This window comes from Lissotriton helveticus, chromosome 12, assembly GCF_964261635.1.
Source record: "Lissotriton helveticus chromosome 12, aLisHel1.1, whole genome shotgun sequence".
NCBI lineage: Eukaryota > Metazoa > Chordata > Amphibia > Caudata > Salamandridae > Lissotriton > Lissotriton helveticus.
The window spans coordinates 456,035,216-456,057,953 of NC_136073.1; the positions used below are offsets into that span (position 1 = coordinate 456,035,216).

The window sequence follows — 22,738 nt, forward strand, 5'->3', positions numbered from 1 at the left end:
GGATGCCTGTAGAATATCCAATATGTGGGGGAAAAGGCAACAAATGCATTCTGGATATCTTTTGTTGAAACAAAGTAATGAAGGTGTAAGCGCAAACTGCGAAAAAAATTTTTTTTAAAGGGCCTAGCACGGGAGGCGGAGAGTGGCGGGGGAGCATTTATGGAGCTAAATGCTGCCAGATGGAGACTCCCCTCTCTCACTGTCTTCTTCAGTGTTATTGATTTATTTTTAACCCATGGTCATGCCCCTGACTTTCACAGGGACCCAAATCCAAACACTGCAACCCAGTGAAATGACTGCCCTGGCCATGACCATATAGATCCTGTAGAATTGTTTCAGCTCACCTACACACTACAAGATAAAGATGTATACCCAGTCTATTTGTCTGGGAATTACTATACTCCCATATGCATTTCACTTGTATACTTAGATCTCTGCTATGTCATTATCCTTATTATTTTGGAAAGTATTTTATGCAACGCCTAGAGACCCTTTGGAGTATTAGTGCACTCTACAATGGCCTTTAGTAGTAGTGGTAGTGAAGAATATGTCGCAGAGATGCTCGTGTACAGCGCTCTGACACCCCATTCTCTTTGGCTGTATTGATCACTCCATTTTTCAACCCACAAACCTAGGTTGTAGAGTTCATTTACCTGCCTTCTATATCAAGTACTTTGGGGCATATTAGCAAGCGGCAGCGATAATCATCGCTGACCGCTGCTAGTGCGAGGAAATAAAAATCCCAGCGATAGCGGGGATTATCGCTGTTTTCAATGGCATATCGCTGGTTTTCCAGCGATATTCCATTAAAAATGTCAATAACCTTGCTGATAGGGCAGGACAATCTTAGCCATGTAATCCACCTCCAATTGGATTACATGGCTAAGTACAGGTCACAAGCAGGCGTTAGGAAAGTAGCGTTAACTGTGGTTAGCGCTACTTTTCCTAACGCTCTGCTTATTAGCGAGCAGTTTGTTAATAGGAGAAATGTCGCTTATCTCATTAGAGATGCAAAGCTGGGCGTTATTGACCAGGGCGCAAAATCAGCAAAACACGCGAAAGCGTGTCTTTGCTGATAGGGCGAAGAAATTATCGCCGCTTTTCGGCCGAAAACGGCCGCAAAAACAGCGATAATTTCAAATCGTCTGCCTTGTTAATATGCCCCTTTGTCTTTTTTGTTTTTCCTCGTCATGTATTCCTTCTCTTGATGGTGTACAACTTTTCTGGCTCATACCAGAATTAGACCACCGCAGCTAGTGTACTGTGCTTCCTGATTTGGAAGCTTCTGAACATGAAATCCAGAAAACTTGAATAAATCTCCTGTTTGGTCTTTGGTCAAAAACGTTGGCACCAATTCTTAAAATCCTTTGCACAGTTTCTTTTAAATAAGCAAAATACGGATTTAGGGGAGCACAATACCACTCTTGATTCAATAACTCAGCAGTGGTGGGATTAGATTTTGCTTTTATAATGACATTTGTTAACAAGGAAACCTTTGCCAGTATGAAGGAAGTTCCATGTCAGTAAACCTGTGACTAAGGATGTGGGTTCATGGATGCTCCTAGATTGATTCACCATCAAAGGTTGGTGAACACACACACAAGCTCGCAACTTTGTGGGTCTTCACCAGCATTTTGCAGCAAGTAATGCATCATAAATATATGCACATGGGTTTACTCCTGCCAAGGTCAGCCGTGATTGGTTTTCATGGATAGAAACAAGAGAAAAGATGGAGGTGAGATGAAAGTGGCTTCACCATGGGGCAAAATATTTTCTGGAGAGAAAAAAAGGAAAAATAAATCTGCTACTGTAAATGCATTTGTGGTACACTTCCACTTGTGCAATGGATCCCTTTTACATTCACTTACGTAGAAATAGTTATGTGTGTGAGTGAGCACTCTGGGGAATCTGCAAGACTTACAGAATTCCTGGAGTAGATCCAGAGTTCTTTTTGAACACTTAAAACGTTGGAAATCTACTCCAAACATAGATATAAAACGTACTCAAATACATTTCGGACTCTAGTTTTTGACATAGTCGGGCCAGTTGTGTGCTGGCAGCCTAATACCACCCCCTCCCCCAAATTATAAATACATAGTGCTTTGTGAGCATCTATAATGTGATAAGCCTACAGTGCAGTGTGCAGTCAAGAAGTATCCCAATTATACATACACGGTCCATTGCCATTTCATCTACCCCCACCTGATCATGGTTTCTGCAATAAGGTCTCATCAGGCTGCTCAATCATTGAGTTTCAGTTTTCATATTTATAGGGCTGCATCACAGCTTTCACTAGAGTCACTTCCGGGTCCAGGACTCAGCGAGAAGGAAGAGTCACCTGCAGAAGTGACCGGATGTCACAACTGTATCATGGACAGTGAATGTAGTGTAGACACAGTTACTAATTCACCGCCAGTTCAAATTACGACCAATTTCAGTGTGATTGGCGATAATTATGGCCAATTTAGGAATATCTGGGGTGACGGAATATGTTTTAAGGATATTTCAGGTGATTATCAAAGAGATCACCCCCATCTTCACATTGGGACTTGGATTGTCTGCGCATAGAAGGGGAGACAACGTATCTCGCATACAAAGTTCCTTACAATGACGTCCACACATGTGACACTTTACTCCCTTCTCCTCCTTTTCATCTCTATGACCAGGCTATGACCAGAGAGCTGATGGGGCAGATTCTCTAAAGACTGATGAATGAAGAGAAGCAGCAGGCCCTGCTCAGCACTTTAAACCTATTCATCAGTGGCCACCGCGGTGACCATGTCACGTGACCCAGCTCCCAATAGCCCCCAAGCAGAGCTGAGCTGGTGCTTTCAGTGGAGTGACCATTGTCCTTCAGTGCACTGTGGCCTGTCATACAAGGGTACTTACATTTTTCTCTTTATTCCTGCAGGGCTCGGGTTTGATTGGAGTTGGCCGAAGAGAAACTGGATCAGCTGTCGTTGGAGAGCAAAAAAGGTCACGTGTTAGTATGACCAATGACTCAGCAGTCCATGCACACAGGGCCAGGTGTCACACAAAAAGCGAGCATCTGCCTCGGCAGGGCTCAGATTAGCAAAACCGCTGTCCAGGCAACAGGAAAACCACACAATTCAAATTCTGAGTAAGCAAAACAGTGAAAGGTTTCAGTTGTAGGTCACAGATGGGCCATCTAAAACAAATGTGGGAGTCAAAGAAAACATATTTGGTTCCAAAATAACTACTAATGTACCTGTCTCGTTTATGAGAAGCATTATAATCCGGGAACTACGCCAGCTTGCTCGGTCACGCTTCTGACAGAGAGTTACTTTAATCTGAATTTAGTAAGCAGTGTAATAAATGAAGTAAGGTGACATTTCCATTCCAAGGAATGACCTGTGCTCATTCGAGAATCTGAAACTACCTATGCTTGATTATACCAGGCATGCCACCATGAAATGAAATGGAATGTTCTGAATTACATCTGGAAAGTGCTTTGCTGCATGTTTTGTTAAGACCTGCAAATTTGCACATCTGAATTCTGGAACATATTTAAGTACCTGTAGTGTTGATAAAACAGGAACAAGAGTGACACACCTTATGCTAATCATTCTCATACAGGACAATTTCTGAGAGATCCTTCATCTACTTAAGTGAAACTTCTGCTCAACATCTGGCAGGATAGATACATGAGCTACTGCCAACACATTGGCCAAAACTGGGGTCAATTGCAGCACAAATGAGGGTGATCACCTCACTCCAGCACATTATGGACACGTTTTGCAGTCCAGAATTTTTCACCTACAAATCGTTTATTTCAGGTGTGTTTGTCTAATTAGTTCAATGGAAGTACAAAAGAAGGCAACCGATATCACAAAACATTCTAGGAATGGAAACAGTGTCCATAATTACTTGGAGGGTGTTAGACCTGACACCTTTTGGCGTGGTTCTTCCCCCATCTTTTTGCCTCTGACCCATGTGTTGTGATGCTGTGCTGGATTTCGTTTTTGCTGATTAAGATGCTTTGGACACTCTGCCACTGCTGATCAGTGTCAGAGTGTAAGTGCTCCCTCTGTAAATTGTGATATTGATTGGCATATTTGTATCACCACGAAGTCCCTAGTAAAGTGCACTGTGTGTGCCAGGGCTGGTGATGACAAATGCTACTAGTGGGCCTGCAGCGCAGATTGCGCCACCCACATGAGTAGCTTTAAAATGGTGACTCAGGCCTGCCAGCGCAGAGCCTGTGTGCAGTCAGTGACTGCCATGTCAGCCTGGCCAGTGTCCCCATGGGCTAGGCCTAACCCTTCCCTGTCCGTGCACATCAGTCACCCCTATGGAAGGCTCAAGGTACCCCCCTGGGCAGGGTGCAGTGTATGGATAAGGTAGAGCATGTACTAGTGCAGGTAATATGCTCTGGTAGTGGGCTGCAGCCATTTTATGCGCTCACTGCTGTAAGGCTATCTGCACCATAGAGTAACATGGAGGAGGCTGGGCCCATGTGATACCAGCCTATCTTCCCAAAGGAACCAGATGGGACATAAGTGAAAGATATCCCTGAACTCAGAATTTAATGACACATCTTTTAGTGAAGGGTGTTTTTAAATCCTGTGTTGGAGAATAGCACTTTTAGAAAGTGGCTGTTCTCTTGTCTAAACCTTTCTGTGTGCCTGGGTTTGTGGAATGCCTGCCTGGTCTGGATGTGACAGGGGGGGCTGCAGAGCCCCAGAGGAGAGGGTCGGAGCCAGCCCGGGGATGAAAGGGCACATCTGCCTGCCTGGGAGGTGGGAGGAAGGAATGCCTGATAAGTAATGGGCTGTGCCAAGGCCTACCTCCCCCATGTTAGCTCCCTCCTGGTGGTCAACTGACACCTCTGGCCCTGAAGCTGACAGGAAGAAGAAAACCAGAGACACCTCAGTGCTCCGCAACCCCCAGAACTGGTTTAGACTGGACCAAGGGCCTCCATGCACAAAGACTTCAAAGGACTTCAAAGACATTGAGGGGTATAAGGAAAGGACCCCTGACTACAGAAGTTAGATTCTGAAATTCTGCAACCAAGAAGGAACCTCGGCTGGAAGGAGGACGGCTAGAGAACCAAAGGAAGATTGCCTTGCTGTGTGCTCTAAGGGCTGACCTGTTCTACTGTCTACCTGGAAGCTGAGGAGGAGAAAGGGACTTTGCTGTGTGCTGTGACCCTGCCTACTTGAAACTGCCAAGACTCTGCTGTGTGCTGTGTCTACAACTGAATCTCCAAGGGCCTGAGAAGAGCTGGCCTCCTGTTGGGAACCCAGGGCTAAAGGTTCCTAAAACTGTCCCAGAAAACAGCTGCAAAATCGTGCTGTTGTGACCCGAGACGCGTGGTGCTTGACTGCGGAGCGTGAGGAGGGGATCGGTGTGCTCATCGGCACATTACCAGTGAGGGTCGGAGGCTTGTGGAGCCTCCCCTCGTGAAATCCGCTCCCAGGCGGTGGGGAGGTCGAGAGGGGGGTCTAGTCGTGACCAGCGCCCTTGAAAACCCTGTGCCGCCAAATCACCACCGCGGCCCGGGGCCAGGAAACCCCCCCGTGACTTGCTCCGAGGTCCAGGAGCTGCCGCGGCGAAGAACGAAGCCGCCGCGCTCCCATTGGTGGAGGGAGCCGAGCCCCCTCACTAACGCCGCGACGGGATTGGCCCGTGCGGCGCAGCGTCATCAGCGGGATCGGGCCGTGATTGGCCGAAGGAGAGGAGCGTCATCGTTGGCCTGCCCCGGGAGCCGCACTGCCATTGGCTGACTCCCGGGTGCTGCGGGAGGCTCGACCCAACGCCGCGACGGGATTGGTTGGTCCCGGCGCGGAGAGAAGGAAGAGAGGAGACGACCCCTCAGCGAGAGCCGACCTCGCCGAGGGACTCTGAAGCGTTCTGCACCCCCGGCCAGCCGTCCCCCATCCAGGTGAGAAGCACCAACCTCCCCCGCCGCTGGTTGGATTGTCGAGAGCGGGCGGGAGAGGACAGGGGACCGGCCGGGGTGGGGACGCGGGAGATCTGCTGTGCGCGAGGCGCCCGAAGCTCAGGAACGCGTGAGTCTGTCCCGGGGGAAAGAAAGAGTCCCCGGGCATCGCGCAAAGAGCGCATTTGCAGCGCGTGAAGCCCACGCATAAGAGCACGCGTGGGCAGAGGGTTCCTTGCTCGTTTTTGGGAGCACATTTTCTTAAAATAAGTCAGTCGTGATTATTTTGGAACCCTGATTCACAAGAGACCTGAGACTATTGTTTTAAATGACAAGAACTTCCTATTTACAAGTACCAACCTTAAGATTAAGCGCACACTTGTTATCAAAAAAGTGATTATCGTGCAAATGCTTGATTTACCTTGCTGAAACTAGATAAAGTTATATTTTATATATACTTACCTGTGTGGTCTCAGTTTGTGGTGGATTGGGGATTATTGTTGCGTTAAGTGCAAATGTTATCCACATTGCCTCTGTTTAGCCTAGACTGCTCGCGCCATGCTACCTAGAGGGTGAGCAGGGGTTATCTCAGAGGGCTGTTCCGTCACCCTGACTGGAAGCGAGGGTCCCTACTTGGTCTAAGGTACTTACCTCTGCCAACCAGAGACCCCCGGGTTCTAACATTGGTGGCTCGCGGTCCGGATTTTGAACTAATAATTGCACTTGACCGGCAGTGATCTCTTGTACATCACTAGTCTAGTTTAGCGGCACAGGTTGCACAAGATTTTTTCTTTTTGGTGAAACCTTTTTAGTTGAAAAGGTTAGGAAGCATCATGTCTCGGAAAGCGCCAAGCGTGAATGGAGACGTGGAAGTGGAATTTGAAATCCAGGAGTTGTTAACCTATAACAAGGAGCAACTGAGAAAAGTCTGCAAACAGCTTGAATGCCCAGTAAGGGGCGGCGCAAATAAGGAAGAGCTACGGACAGCTCTGAGGGCCTGGTGGGAGGCCAAACATGGTGACCCGGAAGCTGCTACTGGAGAGGGAGACACACCGGAGAACGGGTTTTTGCCCAGTGAATTGCCAGTGAGGAAGCCAGGGTCTAGGACCGGCAGCGACCACTCCAGTAGGGTTATGTCTCCAGAGGAAATAGAGGAGAATCAGCGAGTTAGGGCCCATGAGATTGAGCTTTTGAAGCTCAGAGCGGAAGCCGATGAGAAGAGACTGCGCCTGGAAGTTGAGAAAGAGGCGCAGGAGAGAGCGGCGCAGGAGAGAAGACATGCGCTCGCTTTGGAGGAGAAGAAGCTCCAATTGGCTCATGAGAGGAGCATGAAGGAGTTGGACATCAAATATAAAGAGAGGGTGTCCAGTTCTAATGGTGGCAGCGCACAACCAGTACAGGCGGGTAAGGTATACATACCAAAGGATCTGGTACAGAATTATCAGAGGGGTGAGGATATTTATGCGTGGTTCAGAGCGTATGAACTTGCCTTAAAGATGAATGAGGTGCCTGTGAAGAATTGGGGAGCAGGATTGTGGAAGCATTTTGAGGCCTCAGGGAGGGATGTTTTGGCACCCTTAGAAGCAAAGGATGCTTTATCCTACTCCGCCATGAAGGAGGCCTTATGCCTCAGGTATGGGCTCACTGCAGAACAGTACCGCCAGAAGTTTAGGAACTTCAAGAAGCTTGATTCAAGTACTTGGGTGGAGTGTGTGAGTATGTACACGCGTGCACTGGAAGGTTGGATGAAGGGCAGCAAAGTTACTGATTATGTGGGGTTGTGTCACTTGATTAGTAGGGAGCACTTAAGTAGTTTATGTGTCCCAGAGCTGCGCCAGCATCTTTTGGATAGCAAGTTAACTGATCCCAGTGAGCTTGCTAAAGAGGCGGACCGGTGGACTAGCACCAGGGTCCACAAGGGGGTGGTAAGTACCCCAGCCAAAGGTGGACAGGGTCCCCAGCAGAAGAGTGGGGGGGACACGGGTAATCAAAAGGAGTCTTCTAAAGGGCCCCAAAGTAGTTCCCAGGAGAAGGTGTCTCAACCCCCCAAGCCTAAGAAGTCCTGGCCCCATAAGGGCCCGCAGGACAAGAAGACCCTCACTTGCTATGCATGTAGGGAGGTGGGGCACATTGCTCCAAACTGTCTAAAGAAGAAATCTGCACCCACTGGTGCTCCAGCTCCAGCTCCGGCGTTAGCCAGTGTAGCTTTGGGAGGGGATTTGATTTCTAGTGGGGAGAAGGGGTTAGCATTGATTACCCTTGTCTCTCTAGGAGACCAAGAGATGGCCCAGGACACCTTGCTGCCCCAAAACACTAAGAAATACGGGCAGAAGGTGATTATCAATGGACAGGAGGTGGAGGCTCTGAGAGACACAGGGGCCAGCGTGACATCTGTCAGGTGTCGGTGGGTGACTGAAGAGCAAATTGTTCCTAAGGTACTCCGGCCCGTGGTGTCATCTGACAGTTCAGTGCGCTACTACAAGTTGGCAATGGTTCCATTTGAATGGGGAGGAGTCTCCGGTATTTTGGAAATGGTTGTAAGTGATGCCTTGCCTGTAGATTGTCTATTAGGTAATGACCTGGAGAGCTCCCCATGGAAGGAGGTGGAGCACAGGACTCACTTGGAGATGTTGGGTTTGCCTGCGTGGATCTGTGTGTCCACCCGTGCAATGACAGCCAGAGAGGGCGGTCTAGCAGCACTGGAGCCTGGAACAATGGCCCAGGAACCTGCCAAGAGAAGAAGGGGTAGAGGGCGCGGGAAACCGGCCCCCAATGTTCCCACGGTCCAGGAGGAGGCAGACCCGGAAGGAGATGCCCTGGAACCTACAGGAGAGCAGGTGGCCGAACTAGGGGAATTACCTGAGCTGTCCCAGTGGCAGCAAGAGGGTGGTCCCTCCAGGGAGGAATTCTGCCAGGCTCAGAAGGAGTGCCCTTCTCTCATTGGTGTGCGGCAGCAGGCTGCCGACCAGGCCGCAGGCCTGGGGTCCAAGGAGCATTTGATCTACTGGGAGGATGACTTACTTTATAGTGAGCCTAAGTTCGCTGAGCCCGGTGCAGCCCGTGTGCTGGTGGTACCGGAGCGCTTCAGGAACTTCCTACTGGGTCTGGCTCATGACGTGCCTCTCGCAGGACATCTGGGGCAAGACAAGACCTATCACAGGCTTGCCACCCATTTCTACTGGCCCCAGATGAAGACACACGTCTCTGCCTTTTGTAAGTCTTGCCAGACTTGTCAGGCCAGTGGCAAGAGTGGAGGGAAGCGCGTGGCCCCCCTCCAACCCTTTCCCGTGGTGAGCACCCCTTTTGAGCGGGTGGGCATTGACATCGTGGGGCCCCTGGATCCCAAGACAGCCCTAGGCAACAGGTTTATCCTGGTCTTGGTGGACCATGCCACTCGGTACCCGGAAGCCCTTCCGGTCAGGACAGTCACCGCCCCAGTGGTGGGCCGTGCCCTGATGGGGATCTTTTCCCGGGTGGGATTTCCGAGGGAGGTCGTCTCAGACAGGGGGACAAACTTCATTTCTAAGTATATGAAGTCCCTGTGGAGTGAGTGTGGGGTGACATACAAATTCACCACTCCTTACCACCCTCAAGGAAATGGTTTGGTTGAGAGATTCAACCGCACATTGAAGGGCATGATTATGGGCCTGGAAGAGCCCATGAGGCGGAAATGGGATGTCTTGTTGCCATGCCTGTTGTTTGCCTACAGGGACGTGCCTCAGAAATCCTTAGGGTTCAATCCCTTTGAGTTGCTGTATGGCCACCCTGTCAGAGGGCCTCTGGCTCTGGTGAAGGAGGGGTGGGAGAAATCCCGTGGGAAAACCCCTCAGGATGTGTTCAGCTATGTGCTGGCCATTCGCAACCAGACCAAGCGCTTCAGGAAGCTCGCTCAAGAGAACCTGGAGGCTAGCCAGGAGGAAATGAAGAGGTGGTATGACCAGAACACTTCTCTGGTTGAGTTCCAACCTGGTCAGAAGGTGTGGGTGATGGCGCCAGTGGAGCCTTGTGCGCTCCGCGACAAGTGGTCTGGGCCATATGAGGTGGTGGAGCGCAAGAGCGAGGTTACCTATTTGGTTAACCTGAAGACTCCCAGGCAGCCCCTGAGAGTGCTGCATGTGAACCGCCTCAAGCCCCACTTTGAGAGGACTGAAGTAACTATGCTCATGGCTACAGATGTTGGAGGGGAGGAGGATAGTGATCCTCTCCCTGACCTCCTGGCAGTCAAGGAGCAAGATGGGTCAGTGGATGGTGTGGTCCTCTCCCCCACCCTGACCCCAGAACAGCAGGAGGACTGTCGCCAAGTCTTGGGTCAGTTCGCCCCACTGTTCTCCCTGACCCCAGGTGTCACCAAGTGGTGCGTCCACGACGTGGACACTGGAGACAGCATGCCTGTGAAACAGAAGTTTTACAGGGTGGCTGACAAGGTCAGAGCTAGCATCAAGAAAGAAGTTTCCAAGATGTTGGCGCTTGGGGTTATTGAGCCCTCCAGCAGCCCCTGGGCTAGCCCAGTGGTCTTAGTGCCTAAGAAAGCTGCTCCCCTCGGTGGCACCCCAGAACTTCGGTTCTGCGTGGACTACCGTGGGCTCAATGCGGTCACCAAGACTGACGCGCACCCCATCCCCAGAGCTGATGAGCTGGTGGATCGGTTGGGAGCTGCCCAGTACCTGAGTACTTTTGATTTGACTTCAGGGTACTGGCAGATTGCCTTAACTGACGGGGCAAAGGAGAGGTCAGCATTTTCCACACCAGAGGGGCACTTCCAGTTCCGTGTCATGCCCTTTGGGTTGAAAAATGCTCCCGCCACATTTCAGAGATTGGTCAACCAGGTACTGGCAGGGCTGGAGCAATTCAGCGCAGCCTACCTGGATGACATTGCTGTGTTCAGCTCCACTTGGGAGGAACACCTGCAACACCTCACTGAAGTGTTGAAGGCTCTGCAGAAGGCAGGCCTCACTATCAAGGCCAGTAAATGCCAGATAGGGCAGGGATCGGTGGTGTACTTGGGACACCAGGTGGGGAGCGGCAAGGTGGCACCCGTACAGGCAAAAATTGATACCATTCTGGCTTGGGAACCCCCCAAGACCCAGACTGAGGTGAGAGCCTTCTTAGGTCTCACCGGGTATTACAGACGGTTTGTCAAAGGCTATGGCACCATTGTGGCCCCTTTGACAGAGCTGACATCTAGGAATCAGCCCAGGAAAGTGAATTGGACTGAGGCCTGTCAAACTGCTTTTGACACCCTCAAAACTGCCATGTGCACAGCACCGGTGCTTAAGGCACCTGTCTTTTCCAGTGAGTTCATTGTGCAAACTGACGCTTCAGAGCAAGGCGTGGGAGCAGTGCTCTCACAGATTAATGATGAGGGCGGAGACCAACCGGTGGCTTTAATTAGCCGAAGGCTAATCCCCAGGGAACAGAAATGGAGTGCCATCGAAAGAGAAGCTTTCGCTGTGGTCTGGGCTCTGAAGAAGCTGAGGCCCTACCTATTTGGGACTCACTTCCGTGTTCAGACCGACCACAGGCCCCTCAGATGGTTAATGCAGATGAGGGGTGAGAATCCAAAATTGTTGAGGTGGTCCATTTCCCTACAGGGGATGGACTTTACGGTGGAGCACCGCCCTGGTACAGAACACGCCAATGCTGACGGTCTGTCCAGATTCTTCCGCCTTAGTGATGAGGACTCCCAAGAGGTTGGGTAGTTCTCCCCACTTTCAGCTGGAGGGGACACGTGTTAGACCTGACACCTTTTGGCGTGGTTCTTCCCCCATCTTTTTGCCTCTGACCCATGTGTTGTGATGCTGTGCTGGATTTCGTTTTTGCTGATTAAGATGCTTTGGACACTCTGCCACTGCTGATCAGTGTCAGAGTGTAAGTGCTCCCTCTGTAAATTGTGATATTGATTGGCATATTTGTATCACCACGAAGTCCCTAGTAAAGTGCACTGTGTGTGCCAGGGCTGGTGATGACAAATGCTACTAGTGGGCCTGCAGCGCAGATTGTGCCACCCACATGAGTAGCTTTAAAATGGTAACTCAGGCCTGCCAGCGCAGAGCCTGTGTGCAGTCAGTGACTGCCATGTCAGCCTGGCCAGTGTCCCCACGGGCTAGGCCTAACCCTTCCCTGTCTGTGCACATCAGTCACCCCTATGGAAGGCTCAAGGTACCCCCTGGGCAGGGTGCAGTGTATGGATAAGGTAGAGCATGTACTAGTGCAGGTAATATGCTCTGGTAGTGGGCTGCAGCCATTTTATGCGCTCACTGCTGTAAGGCTATCTGCTCCATAGAGTAACATGGAGGAGGCTGGGCCCATGTGATACCAGCCTATCTTCCCATAGGAACCAGATGGGATATAAGTGAAAGATATCCCTGAACTCAGAATTTAATGACACATCTTTTAGTGAAGGGTGTTTTTAAACCCTGTGTTGGAGAATAGCACTTTTAGAAAGTGGCTGTTCTCTTGTCTAAACCTTTCTGTGTGCCTGGGTTTGTGGAATGCCTGCCTGGTCTGGATGTGACAGGGGGGGCTGCAGAGCCCCAGAGGAGAGGGTCGGAGCCAGCCCGGGGATGAAAGGGCACATCTGCCTGCCTGGGAGGTGGGAGGAAGGAATGCCTGATAAGTACTGGGCTGTGCCAAGGCCTACCTCCCCCATGTTAGCTCCCTCCTGGTGGTCAACTGACACCTCTGGCCCTGAAGCTGACAGGAAGAAGAAAACCAGAGACACCTCAGTGCTCCGCAACCCCCAGAACTGGTTTAGACTGGACCAAGGGCCTCCATGCACAAAGACTTCAAAGGACTTCAAAGACATTGAGGGGTATAAGGAAAGGACCCCTGACTACAGAAGTTAGATTCTGAAATTCTGCAACCAAGAAGGAACCTCGGCTGGAAGGAGGACGGCTAGAGAACCAAAGGAAGATTGCCTTGCTGTGTGCTCTAAGGGCTGACCTGTTCTACTGTCTACCTGGAAGCTGAGGAGGAGAAAGGGACTTTGCTGTGTGCTGTGACCCTGCCTACTTGAAACTGCCAAGACTCTGCTGTGTGCTGTGTCTACAACTGAATCTCCAAGGGCCTGAGAAGAGCTGGCCTCCTGTTGGGAACCCAGGGCTAAAGGTTCCTAAAACTGTCCCAGAAAACAGCTGCAAAATCGTGCTGTTGTGACCCGAGACGCGTGGTGCTTGACTGCGGAGCGTGAGGAGGGGATCGGTGTGCTCATCGGCACATTACCAGTGAGGGTCGGAGGCTTGTGGAGCCTCCCCTCGTGAAATCCGCTCCCAGACGGTGGGGAGGTCGAGAGGGGGTCTAGTCGTGACCAGCGCCCTTGAAAACCCTGTGCCGCCAAATCACCACCGCGGCCCGGGGCCAGGAAACCCCCCCCCCCGTGACTTGCTCCGAGGTCCAGGAGCTGCCGCGGCGAAGAACGAAGCCGCCGCGCTCCCATTGGTGGAGGGAGCCGAGCCCCCTCACTAACGCCGCGACGGGATTGGCCCGTGCGGCGCAGCGTCATCAGCGGGATCGGGCCGTGATTGGCCGAAGGAGAGGAGCGTCATCGTTGGCCTGCCCCGGGAGCCGCACTGCCATTGGCTGACTCCCGGGTGCTGCGGGAGGCTCGACCCAACGCCGCGACGGGATTGGTTGGTCCCGGCGCGGAGAGAAGGAAGAGAGGAGACGACCCCTCAGCGAGAGCCGACCTCGCCGAGGGACTCTGAAGCGTTCCGCACCCCCGGCCAGCCGTCCCCCACCAGGTGAGCAGCACCACCTCCCCCGCCGCTCGTTGGATTGTCGAGAGCGGGCGGGAGAGGACAGGGGACCGGCCGGGGTGGGGACGCGGGAGATCTGCTGTGCGCGAGGCGCCCGAAGCTCAGGAACGCGTGAGTCTGTCCCGGGGGAAAGAAAGAGTCTCCGGGCATCGCGCAAAGAGCGCATTTGCAGCGCGTGAAGCCCACGCATAAGAGCACGCGTGGGCAGAGGGTTCCTTGCTCGTTTTTGGGAGCACATTTTCTTAAAATAAGTCAGTCGTGATTATTTTGGAACCCTGATTCACAAGAGACCTGAGACTATTGTTTTAAATGACAAGAACTTCCTATTTACAAGTACCAACCTTAAGATTAAGCGCAACCTGTTATCAAAAAAGTGATTATCGTGCAAATGCTTGATTTACCTTGCTGAAACTAGATAAAGTTATATTTTATATATACTTACCTGTGTGGTCTCAGTTTGTGGTGGATTGGGGATTATTGTTGCATTAAGTGCAAATGTTATCCACATTGCCTCTGTTTAGCCTAGACTGCTCGCGCCATGCTACCTAGAGGGTGAGCAGGGGTTATCTCAGAGGGCTGTTCCGTCACCCTGACTGGAAGCGAGGGTCCCTATTTATTTATTTATTTATTTATTTAATTTGTATAGCGCGTTATAACCACCGGGGTCTCTAAGCGCTGTTCCCTACTTGGTCTAAGGTACTTACCTCTGCCAACCAGAGACCCCCGGGTTCTAACAGAGGGAAGTTGTCTCCCGAGTATGACTGTTAGCACAATTATAGGGGTTCTTGTAAAAAATGTCAAAGAATATAGTCTGGAGGATGAAATGACAAAACATTCTTATGTTCCCAGGTATGTGGGGTAGGTAGGGGAAGAAATCAACATTTTGGTCACGAGTACGCTGAATTACTGATGGATCACCTACAGCTTTCACTCCCTAGACCACCCGAAAACAAACAATGTTTCCACAAGCTCACTGCGACTACACTCAACCAATAAAAACCTTCTTACCCCAAGCACCCAGAGTCTCTTCCAGTGTGTGGTCTTTGCCTAAAATGCCTTTCCATTTGATAGAAAGAAGTAGCAGTTGTTGCTTTTATATAGTGGGACGTTGCCTGCACACTTTAGGGCATAACAGCTCATTACACAGTGTACATATTTGCATTCTTATACAGAGTTCAGCTGAGGTGAGTAGTTCCAGAAGAAACAGCGAGTGCTGATGGGTGCTTGAGTATTGGGAAAGGAATTTTAGGGCCTTCTTGAACTCCCAGAGAGAGGAGATGGCCTGGAGTAGAACAGGGAACGGCACTTCAGAGCGGGGAACCCAAGCCTTGTTTGTTATTCATTTTGAACCCCCATCTTTTTAGTGGTGCTCCCATCCAGCTAATAATCATCTTCTATTCATACTTTGGATCGGTCCACCTTACATCAATGGTGCTTTATTTATCAGAATAAAATGTCACACCGTGTATACCAGCACTCATTCTGGTCATACTAAGTGTGTGTGTACTGCAGCGGTCTCCAACCTTTTGTGTAGTGAGAGCTACTTCTCATCAGTGAAGATCACCGTGAGCTACTTGTGGTGTCTCTTGGGGTTCTATAAAATATATCGCTTGCCAAAAAGATGTATCGTCAGCAAATATCAGAAACAAAACAGTGGATTTTTACTCCAACTACGATAACTAAGTAAAGTCGTAGAACAGCCTGTTCTTATGTGAACTCTTGCAATTACATAACAAGTAGACATATTGGGGTAATGTTTTTGATTTAATCGCAAATTTTTGAAGACATGTATTCACCAGGAACCTAAAACTACCATAAGGGCTTGAATCCAGTGCCTCAGTCAATGTCATGGGGGTCTTTTTGTTTGCTATAACAACTGCAAGGCTGCTTATAGCCTGACGCCGTCCCCGAAAGATGCCCTGGATCCTATCACCAGGGGCCATATTACGAACTGGCATTGTTTGCGCCCAGTGCATCTTTGAAAAGGTGCGCCGGGCTCAAACAATGCCAATGCGTCCCATTATGGTGAATGCGCTGCCGTGCACTTGCGCTGCCCAGTGGGCAGCTGTGCACTCGCATAGCCCTGGGGGAAGTGAAGCCCTCCGTGTTTTCACAGTGCAGGTGGCACCCGCCTGCACTTTCAAAGGGGATTTGAGATCCCCCTTGCAGGTGGGTGGAGTCAGTGGCTGCACCCGCCTGAAGGGGATGTCTGAGGGTCCATGGGACCCCCTTTGCCCCCTGCAGAGGGCTGCTTTCAGGGAACACACTGACAGTGCACCACCTTTTAAATGCCACGCTGTCAGTGCGCCTCCTGAGGGTTTCTTTGACTCTGCGCCAGCATCTGTAATATGGTGCGGGCGCAGAGTCAAAGGAATTCACTCATTTTTGTAGGGCAATCCCCTATGCAAATGAGGGAACACCCTCTGTTGATAGCGCAGGTGCTTTAAGTGCGCCAGCGCTATCGATATAATAGAAGGGGGCGCACAAGCGTCTGCGCCCCCTTCTATATTACCAAAGTGCCCCCAGGCCGTACAAAGGCCTGTTGTGCCCCAGGGGCACTTTATGTAATACGGCCCCTGGTGGCAGGACTTTGCATTTTTGAAGACATGTATTCGCCTAGAACTTAAAACTACCATAGGGCTTGCATTCAGTGCCTCAGTCAATGTCATGGGGGTCTTTTTCTTTGCTGTAACTACAGCCAGGCTACTTATAGCATGTGCCTGGCTTCCAAAAGAGGCCCCAGGTCCTCTCACCTTGTGGCAGGACTTGGCTTTTCTGCTTCAGTTGGAAATGGCAACTATACAAAATATTCCGAGGTGTAGGCGGTTGAAGAAAATTTGTGAAAAGGTTAGGCAGGGACTGTCTGATCTTACACCCGGTTACGTTCGACACTTAAAAAAAATATTATCGCATTAGCAGTGTGTGTCTCTATCATCAGGAGTCTATTTCACATGAAGTGTTTTTATTTCACATGTAGTATTTTTAACCTAAGAATAATTTATTTATTTATCTTTTCTCACAAAATCTGATTGAGATATGAGTTGTTACTTTGTACCTATTTGTCGACTTGTAACCCCCATGATGTAATGCTTTTTTATATCTTTCCGATAAACAAAGGAGACATAACATATTCCTCTGTGATGCAGCTTACCCCGGAGAGATGGGGTCAAATACGGTTTTTCCCTTTCCCCAAGCGTACGCAGTGCTTAATTTGAGCAGGTGCTTTCAGGTGCTCAGCACCTGCACTTCTTTCACAGGGCCGGGGCTACAATTTCTGACCCTGCAGGTGGTGGTCTCAATATTAATTGTGCAAATTAAAAAAATAATAATAACATACATTGCATGGTGACAGCTTGGTAAATGTTCATAGACAGGCCAGCATACGCCTGTCCAGGCAGGCATGATTGTGTATCACCACGTTAGTGATGATGTCATCTCGCCGATCACAAATCCAAGAAGTCATCGACAAACTATGTCTTGCATTCTATTCCCCAAGTCAGCTGCACCCTGCCACTGCCTGAGCCTAAGCCTCCCATTGGATAATTGTAGCTGGGGGCTGGAAGCTGCGAGAGCGCATTTGGTACTTGGGAGTGAGGGCTCTTGAGGAAGAATAAACAAAAGTAAGTATGGACTTTCCACTTGCTTTGTAGCCAGAGTAGCATATCCTGCAGCCCTGCATTACTGCTATCCTCAAAGTGCTTGATGCGGCTGTGGCCCTACACAACTTTTATGCGCCATGGAGTCACCTGTAGAATCTGTGCGCTGCCCCCCAGCATGGTAATTGCTGAGCGTGCGTGAGTCCAGTAGGCCCCACAGCCATACTTACCGGCATTGGCAGCATTACGGCTGGGGACAATGCCTGTGCTGTAGCAGGCAGGGTCACAGCAAGCTGAGCAGTGGATGCCAATGCAGTCGCCATCCCTGGACCCACTAATTACAGGCAGCACTAGTAGTGACATCACCTGCTATGCTCGGGCAGCTACCTATTCTGCAAATAACCCAGTTATACTGCACTGATTAATATATGCAAAAAAAGCATTTTCATTTTGGTGTACATTATGTTTTTGCACTCGGTGTAGGTAAGAAACTAAAACACATTTCATCTTCCTCTTCATTAGGAAAGACAACAGGAAAACGCAGAGTTCAAAATAGCAGGGACATGTACAGGCTGACGGCAGGGGTCACAGTCAGCAGCAGTGTTATAGATGAGAGAGAGAGCAGAAGTAAAGAGGAGAAAGAAACAACAGGAGAGGAGAGAGATATAACGGAGCAAAGTCGAAGAAAAGGAGAGCAAATCAGATACAAAGAGAACGCAGCCATGATGTGAAGAAGAGAGCATTAGGACGAGAGAAGATAGAATGTAAGGATGTAGAGGACAGGACAGAGGAAAAAAAGCAGACAAATGATAAAACGGAGACACAGCTAATCACTGCTAGAAGAGTGATCGTAAGGAGCCAAGATCGAAGGGAGAGAGAGTGAAGTGAAGACGAAAAAGGGCAGGGGTAGAATGAATATAGGGCAAAACAGAAATGCAGCGAATAAGGTAACACACCAGGTGTGACAAAGATGATAGAAAACAATTAGAGAGGTGAGAGGATAGACTCTTAGAGCAAAGACGTAGGGGACAGACAAAAGATCAAGGTTAGAAGATAGAGACTGAGGCAGTGAGAGTCTTGAAAGTGGGGCTCACCGGAGGAAGAATTGAGCTGTGCCTCCTTGGCAAAATTTTCAGCACCTGCACTTCTTTTTTTACAAAGTAAGAACTGAGCGTATGTTTTATTAATTATGAGCTGCTCCGTGGATCACAGACCATATAAGGGCCCCATTACATTTTTGCTCCCTGGCCCCAAAGGCGTTTCTGTCATGCCTGGGTACACTGGGGTAAACTCAGCCGAAGCAAAACACAGCAAAATGGCGTCTTAATATTGAGTTGATTCGCTGCATTACCTTGTTGATTACTTTCTGCTGATGGGAGTGATTCTGTCGAAGAGAAACAACTTCACGCCACAGAACTTCATTCTGTCTAGAAATGAAAAACAAGACGTATAAGTCTGACAAGTCGCAACTGCTTTATCTCCTTCTAAGGGGAAACGATGACATTTTGCTGGAGTATCAATTACTGCATTCCAATTCTTAAAGGTATGGCGACAAGTGGGTGAGTATAGTTGAGTTTTACCATGCAAGAGATCCGATGAGGATCAGCCTGTACTGGATATTTTGGGTGGCAGAAGGAAGTGTCTAGCAAAGCCTCGGGCACTCCCACTAAGCCATTTACAAGACACCCTGAAGAGGGATTATATTTTAATACTCCGTGTGCAATACTGGGTGTTATATTTAAAAGGAAAAAAACTATTTTTCTGGAAAACACTTTTTAAAACCTCTTGTGGCAGAAAATTGCTCATGTTAGTCTGTTTTCACCTTTTATGTATAGCTGGAATGTGTTATCCCCGTAGAATATAAATGGTAGTTGAATTCATTCTTTAAATGTGTTAGCTATGCTATTTATGAGTAGGCTAGTGGAATCTACAACTCTAGCCAACAACCAGGGAACCCCAATTTGATACTGTGGTTCTAGTGTACATTTTTATAATCAGCAAGAGTGAATTCACAAGCTCAGTGAGTACACTGTGTGAGAAAAGCAAATACCACATCTCTGCCTACCAAGCAGCGTTCTTCTTCCTGTAATAAGCAGTGTCACTGGAATTTTACGATTTTGCAGTTGTGGTGCTTTTTGCATAGTTATGAATGTGTCGCCTTTGCTACATAATCTCACATCTGCTACATAATCTGCAGATTTTAACAAAAAATTGTTCCTAGCTCAAACAGATGAAAAGGTACTAAAACATGGCGACACATGTTGCCGTTCAGTGGAAGAGCCGTCACAAACTTTGGCTGGTCACCTTGATGATTGATGTATTTGGGAGTCAAACTGGTACTAATGAGGTGAAACCTTACTCAGTTGTGTTAACATGTAAATATTGGGGTAAACTATCACTAAATGTGCTTCATTATGCTGCATCGTTTATCTTTTCTTGCTACATATTTTAGTCATATCTGCCACATAATTTGGTCCTCACCTGCCGCATAATTCTAGTGGCCTATGTAATAAGACATTTAGATTTCTAAAGGTGGTGTTAAAATATTATAACGTATCACCAAATGATTAAATAAGCAATTTTAGTAGTCCAGGAGGAAAAACAAACACTTTAAATTGCACTGTTACTAGCATTTGCATAGCACACTTCTACCATTTGTGTGGTGCCCTTGTGTTTTCAGAATCACCACACCATTTATGGTTCTGCGATTCTCTAAGACTTGGTGTGATGGTGAACTGTTTGGCTTGTACATGGGGTTTAATAGCGGTTTGCGTTAGCTCATGGGACGACTGCCATGTTCCCAATCCTCACAGGGATCTGAGAGGATTGGGGACTATGGGGCACATTAGGATGGCGGGCGGGCTTTGCCCGCCCGCCACCCTAGCGGAAATCGCGACCGCCCGCCTAAACGGCGGGGGTCCCGACAGTGCCATTAGGATGCGCCCGCCACAGTGGCTGGCGCATCCCTCAATTTAACATTGTGGCGGGAGGTGCTCACTGCACCGCCCGCCTCAATGTCACAAAACAAAAGCAGCCTTTGCACAATCGAAGCGGCAGGCACCGCGCGGTGCCTGCCTCTTCGATTATGCAAAGGCAGGGGGGTACTACAGGTACCCCCCGTGTTCCACCCCCCTTTTGCCTTCACTCTGGGGGCCCACAGGGGGCCCCCAGAGTGAACACCGCATGCCTTTCCGTGGCGGCATTGCCGCCACGGAAAGGCATTGAAAGAAGCCCATAGTAATATTGCGGGCGGTGTCTAACAGACACCGCCTCCATGTTACTCATTTTCCGCCCCAGCCTCAAGGCGACCAGGGCGGAAAACAGGCGAGCGGTGTTTTTCACCGCCGCCTTCCCCTCCGCCATCCTAATATGGCGGGGGGAATTGGGCTAGCGATGTCGGGCGGGGGTCACTGACATAATATCGACGGACATAATATCGAGTATCAAAAATATCGTTGACGAAATATCGATAGACAGAATATCGACTTTGTATCTACAAACAGGTAAGTACAAAAATATCGAGTACAAAATATCGTTTACAAAAATATAGTTTATAAAAATATCGACTTTATTAAAAACAATGTTAAATTAATATTAAAAATTAATTACTAAAATATACTTAAAATGCTTAAATTACCTTATAATAATTAAATAATAATTAAAAGTTATAAAAAAATGGGGGCGTGGCTTGGAGGGCGTCGATGGCGGTCGCAGCTTAGAGGAGCTCCCGCCGGCCCACACGTTATCCGACTGTTATCCTGGCCCCCGAGCCCCGCAAACTACCCTACCTGTGCTGGCAGTGTTCCGGGTGGCACCGAGACCTGTCCGGTGTGCCGCCCCGCTTCTTCAGCTGCTCCGGCGACCCGCACTTGCTGGCGACGAGGTGCGGCCTACTGCCCACGAGTAGAGCCGGGGCCTCGATTTTCGCGACCCGAGACCGTCGGCCGGCGGTTGAGCCGGTCGGGAGAACCCTCACCCAGCAGCATCGGCACCGGAACCCGCGGGGACCACTGAGAGTGCCTGAATCATCGGAGGCTACCCCTGGGGTGTTCCTGGGACGGTGTGGGGACGCCGCGGCCTGTGTGGACCCCGGGAGACCGGGGCCTCGAGTTTTGCGACCCCGGGCCGGTCCGTGTCTGTGCGACCGGGTGTCGCGGAAGTTGGCTCCTGGGGTCAGTGCGGCACCTGTTGTGAGCGGTGACCGCTGTCATCATCCAGGGGGACCCTGAAGGACTGGGTCGCGGATCGCCCCCTACTGCCCGGTGGCCTTGCAATCTCCTCGTGACGTGCGCTCTGAGGCGCGACTCCCCGGGCCTGTTCCCAGGATTGATTGGGGCCGGTGGGACGACGGAGGGAGTCCCCGCTGGATCCTGCCTCGGATACTGGGGCGCTGGAGTGTCCTTGCTGCCTGCCTGGCCCTGGAGACGCCGGGGCCTCGAGTTTGGTGGGCCTTAGCCGGATGGTGCTTTCCCTGGCTCCTGGACCGAGAGGTGGGCTCAGAGCAGATAAAGTCCTAGCGATTTGCACGCCACGTCGGTCTTGGTTGGCCAGAGCTGGTGGTACCTGGAGGGACAAGCCTGCTGCCCGGATGGTGCGTGGAGGTCTCCTACGGATAGCCCGAGACGAACTGTGAGTGCCCCCCCCCCCCCCCCTCCTCTGCATTAGCCGCTGCTTTGTGACTCGGGTGGGGTGTGGAGTGGCCGGGCGGTCGACGGGGCTGGACGTCCCCAATTCCTGGAACCTTCCTCTGCGCGGCCCGGCTCATAGGTCCGGGGTAGGGTCCAGTCTGCGATCCTGGAAGCCCTTCCCTAGTGCCGTGACTATCCTGCCAGGCATTCCCGCTGGGGCTTGCTGCCTGGAGCTGGGCTGCGGTGTTGGCGTGCTGGGGGTGCTCACTGGAGACGGCATTTGAACCCCGACGGAGTTTCCCTGGCCCCCCTGAGTGGCCGTACCTGTTGCGTTGCTGTCGACGAGGGGCCCCCCACTGGGGCAGTGTGGCCATTTTCCTTGCCGCTAACCATGACGAGAGGAGGGGGCGGCACTGGGTCCACCAAGCAAGGGACAATTGATAAATTCACGGGGCCCAGTGGAGGATCCGGGGCCTCCGGTGGTGGCCAGAACGCGGGCCCTGATAATGCGGCCCTGATGGCCGCCATTACGCAGTCCAGAGACATGCTTGATGCCAAGATTGGGGCCGTTGGCGCCGATGTCATGCTGCTGCGTCAAGATCTCCGCAATGCTGTGGCCCGCATCACCGAAACCGAGACTCGGATTACTGGAGTGGAGGACGATGTGGTGGCCCTGAAAAAGAAGGTGGAGGACATGGCCAGGATCCAAAAAGGGCTGGCGCTCCGTGTCGAGGATGCGGAGGGGAGGGCGCGAAGGAATAATCTGCGCTTTGTGGGCTTTCCGGAGGATTGTGAGAAGGGGTCCATGGATTCATTCTTGGCGCACTGGTTGGAGAGCTGGCTTCCCCCGGACGCTTT

At 50.5% G+C, this 22,738-nt stretch overlaps 1 protein-coding gene across 1 annotated transcript in view; it reads right to left on the reverse strand.

Moving 5' to 3' along the window:
- The window catches only part of HSF4 (heat shock transcription factor 4), a 507,465-nt gene that overhangs the window by 292,443 nt on the left and 192,284 nt on the right, over positions 1-22,738 (reverse strand). The window contains exons 5-6 of the mRNA XM_078670271.1: positions 18,604-18,679; positions 2,890-2,954 (exon numbers count right to left, since the gene is read on the reverse strand). Of these exons, the coding sequence (XP_078526397.1) occupies positions 2,890-2,954; positions 18,604-18,679 (141 nt within the window). The remainder of the gene's footprint in view (positions 1-2,889; positions 2,955-18,603; positions 18,680-22,738) is intronic.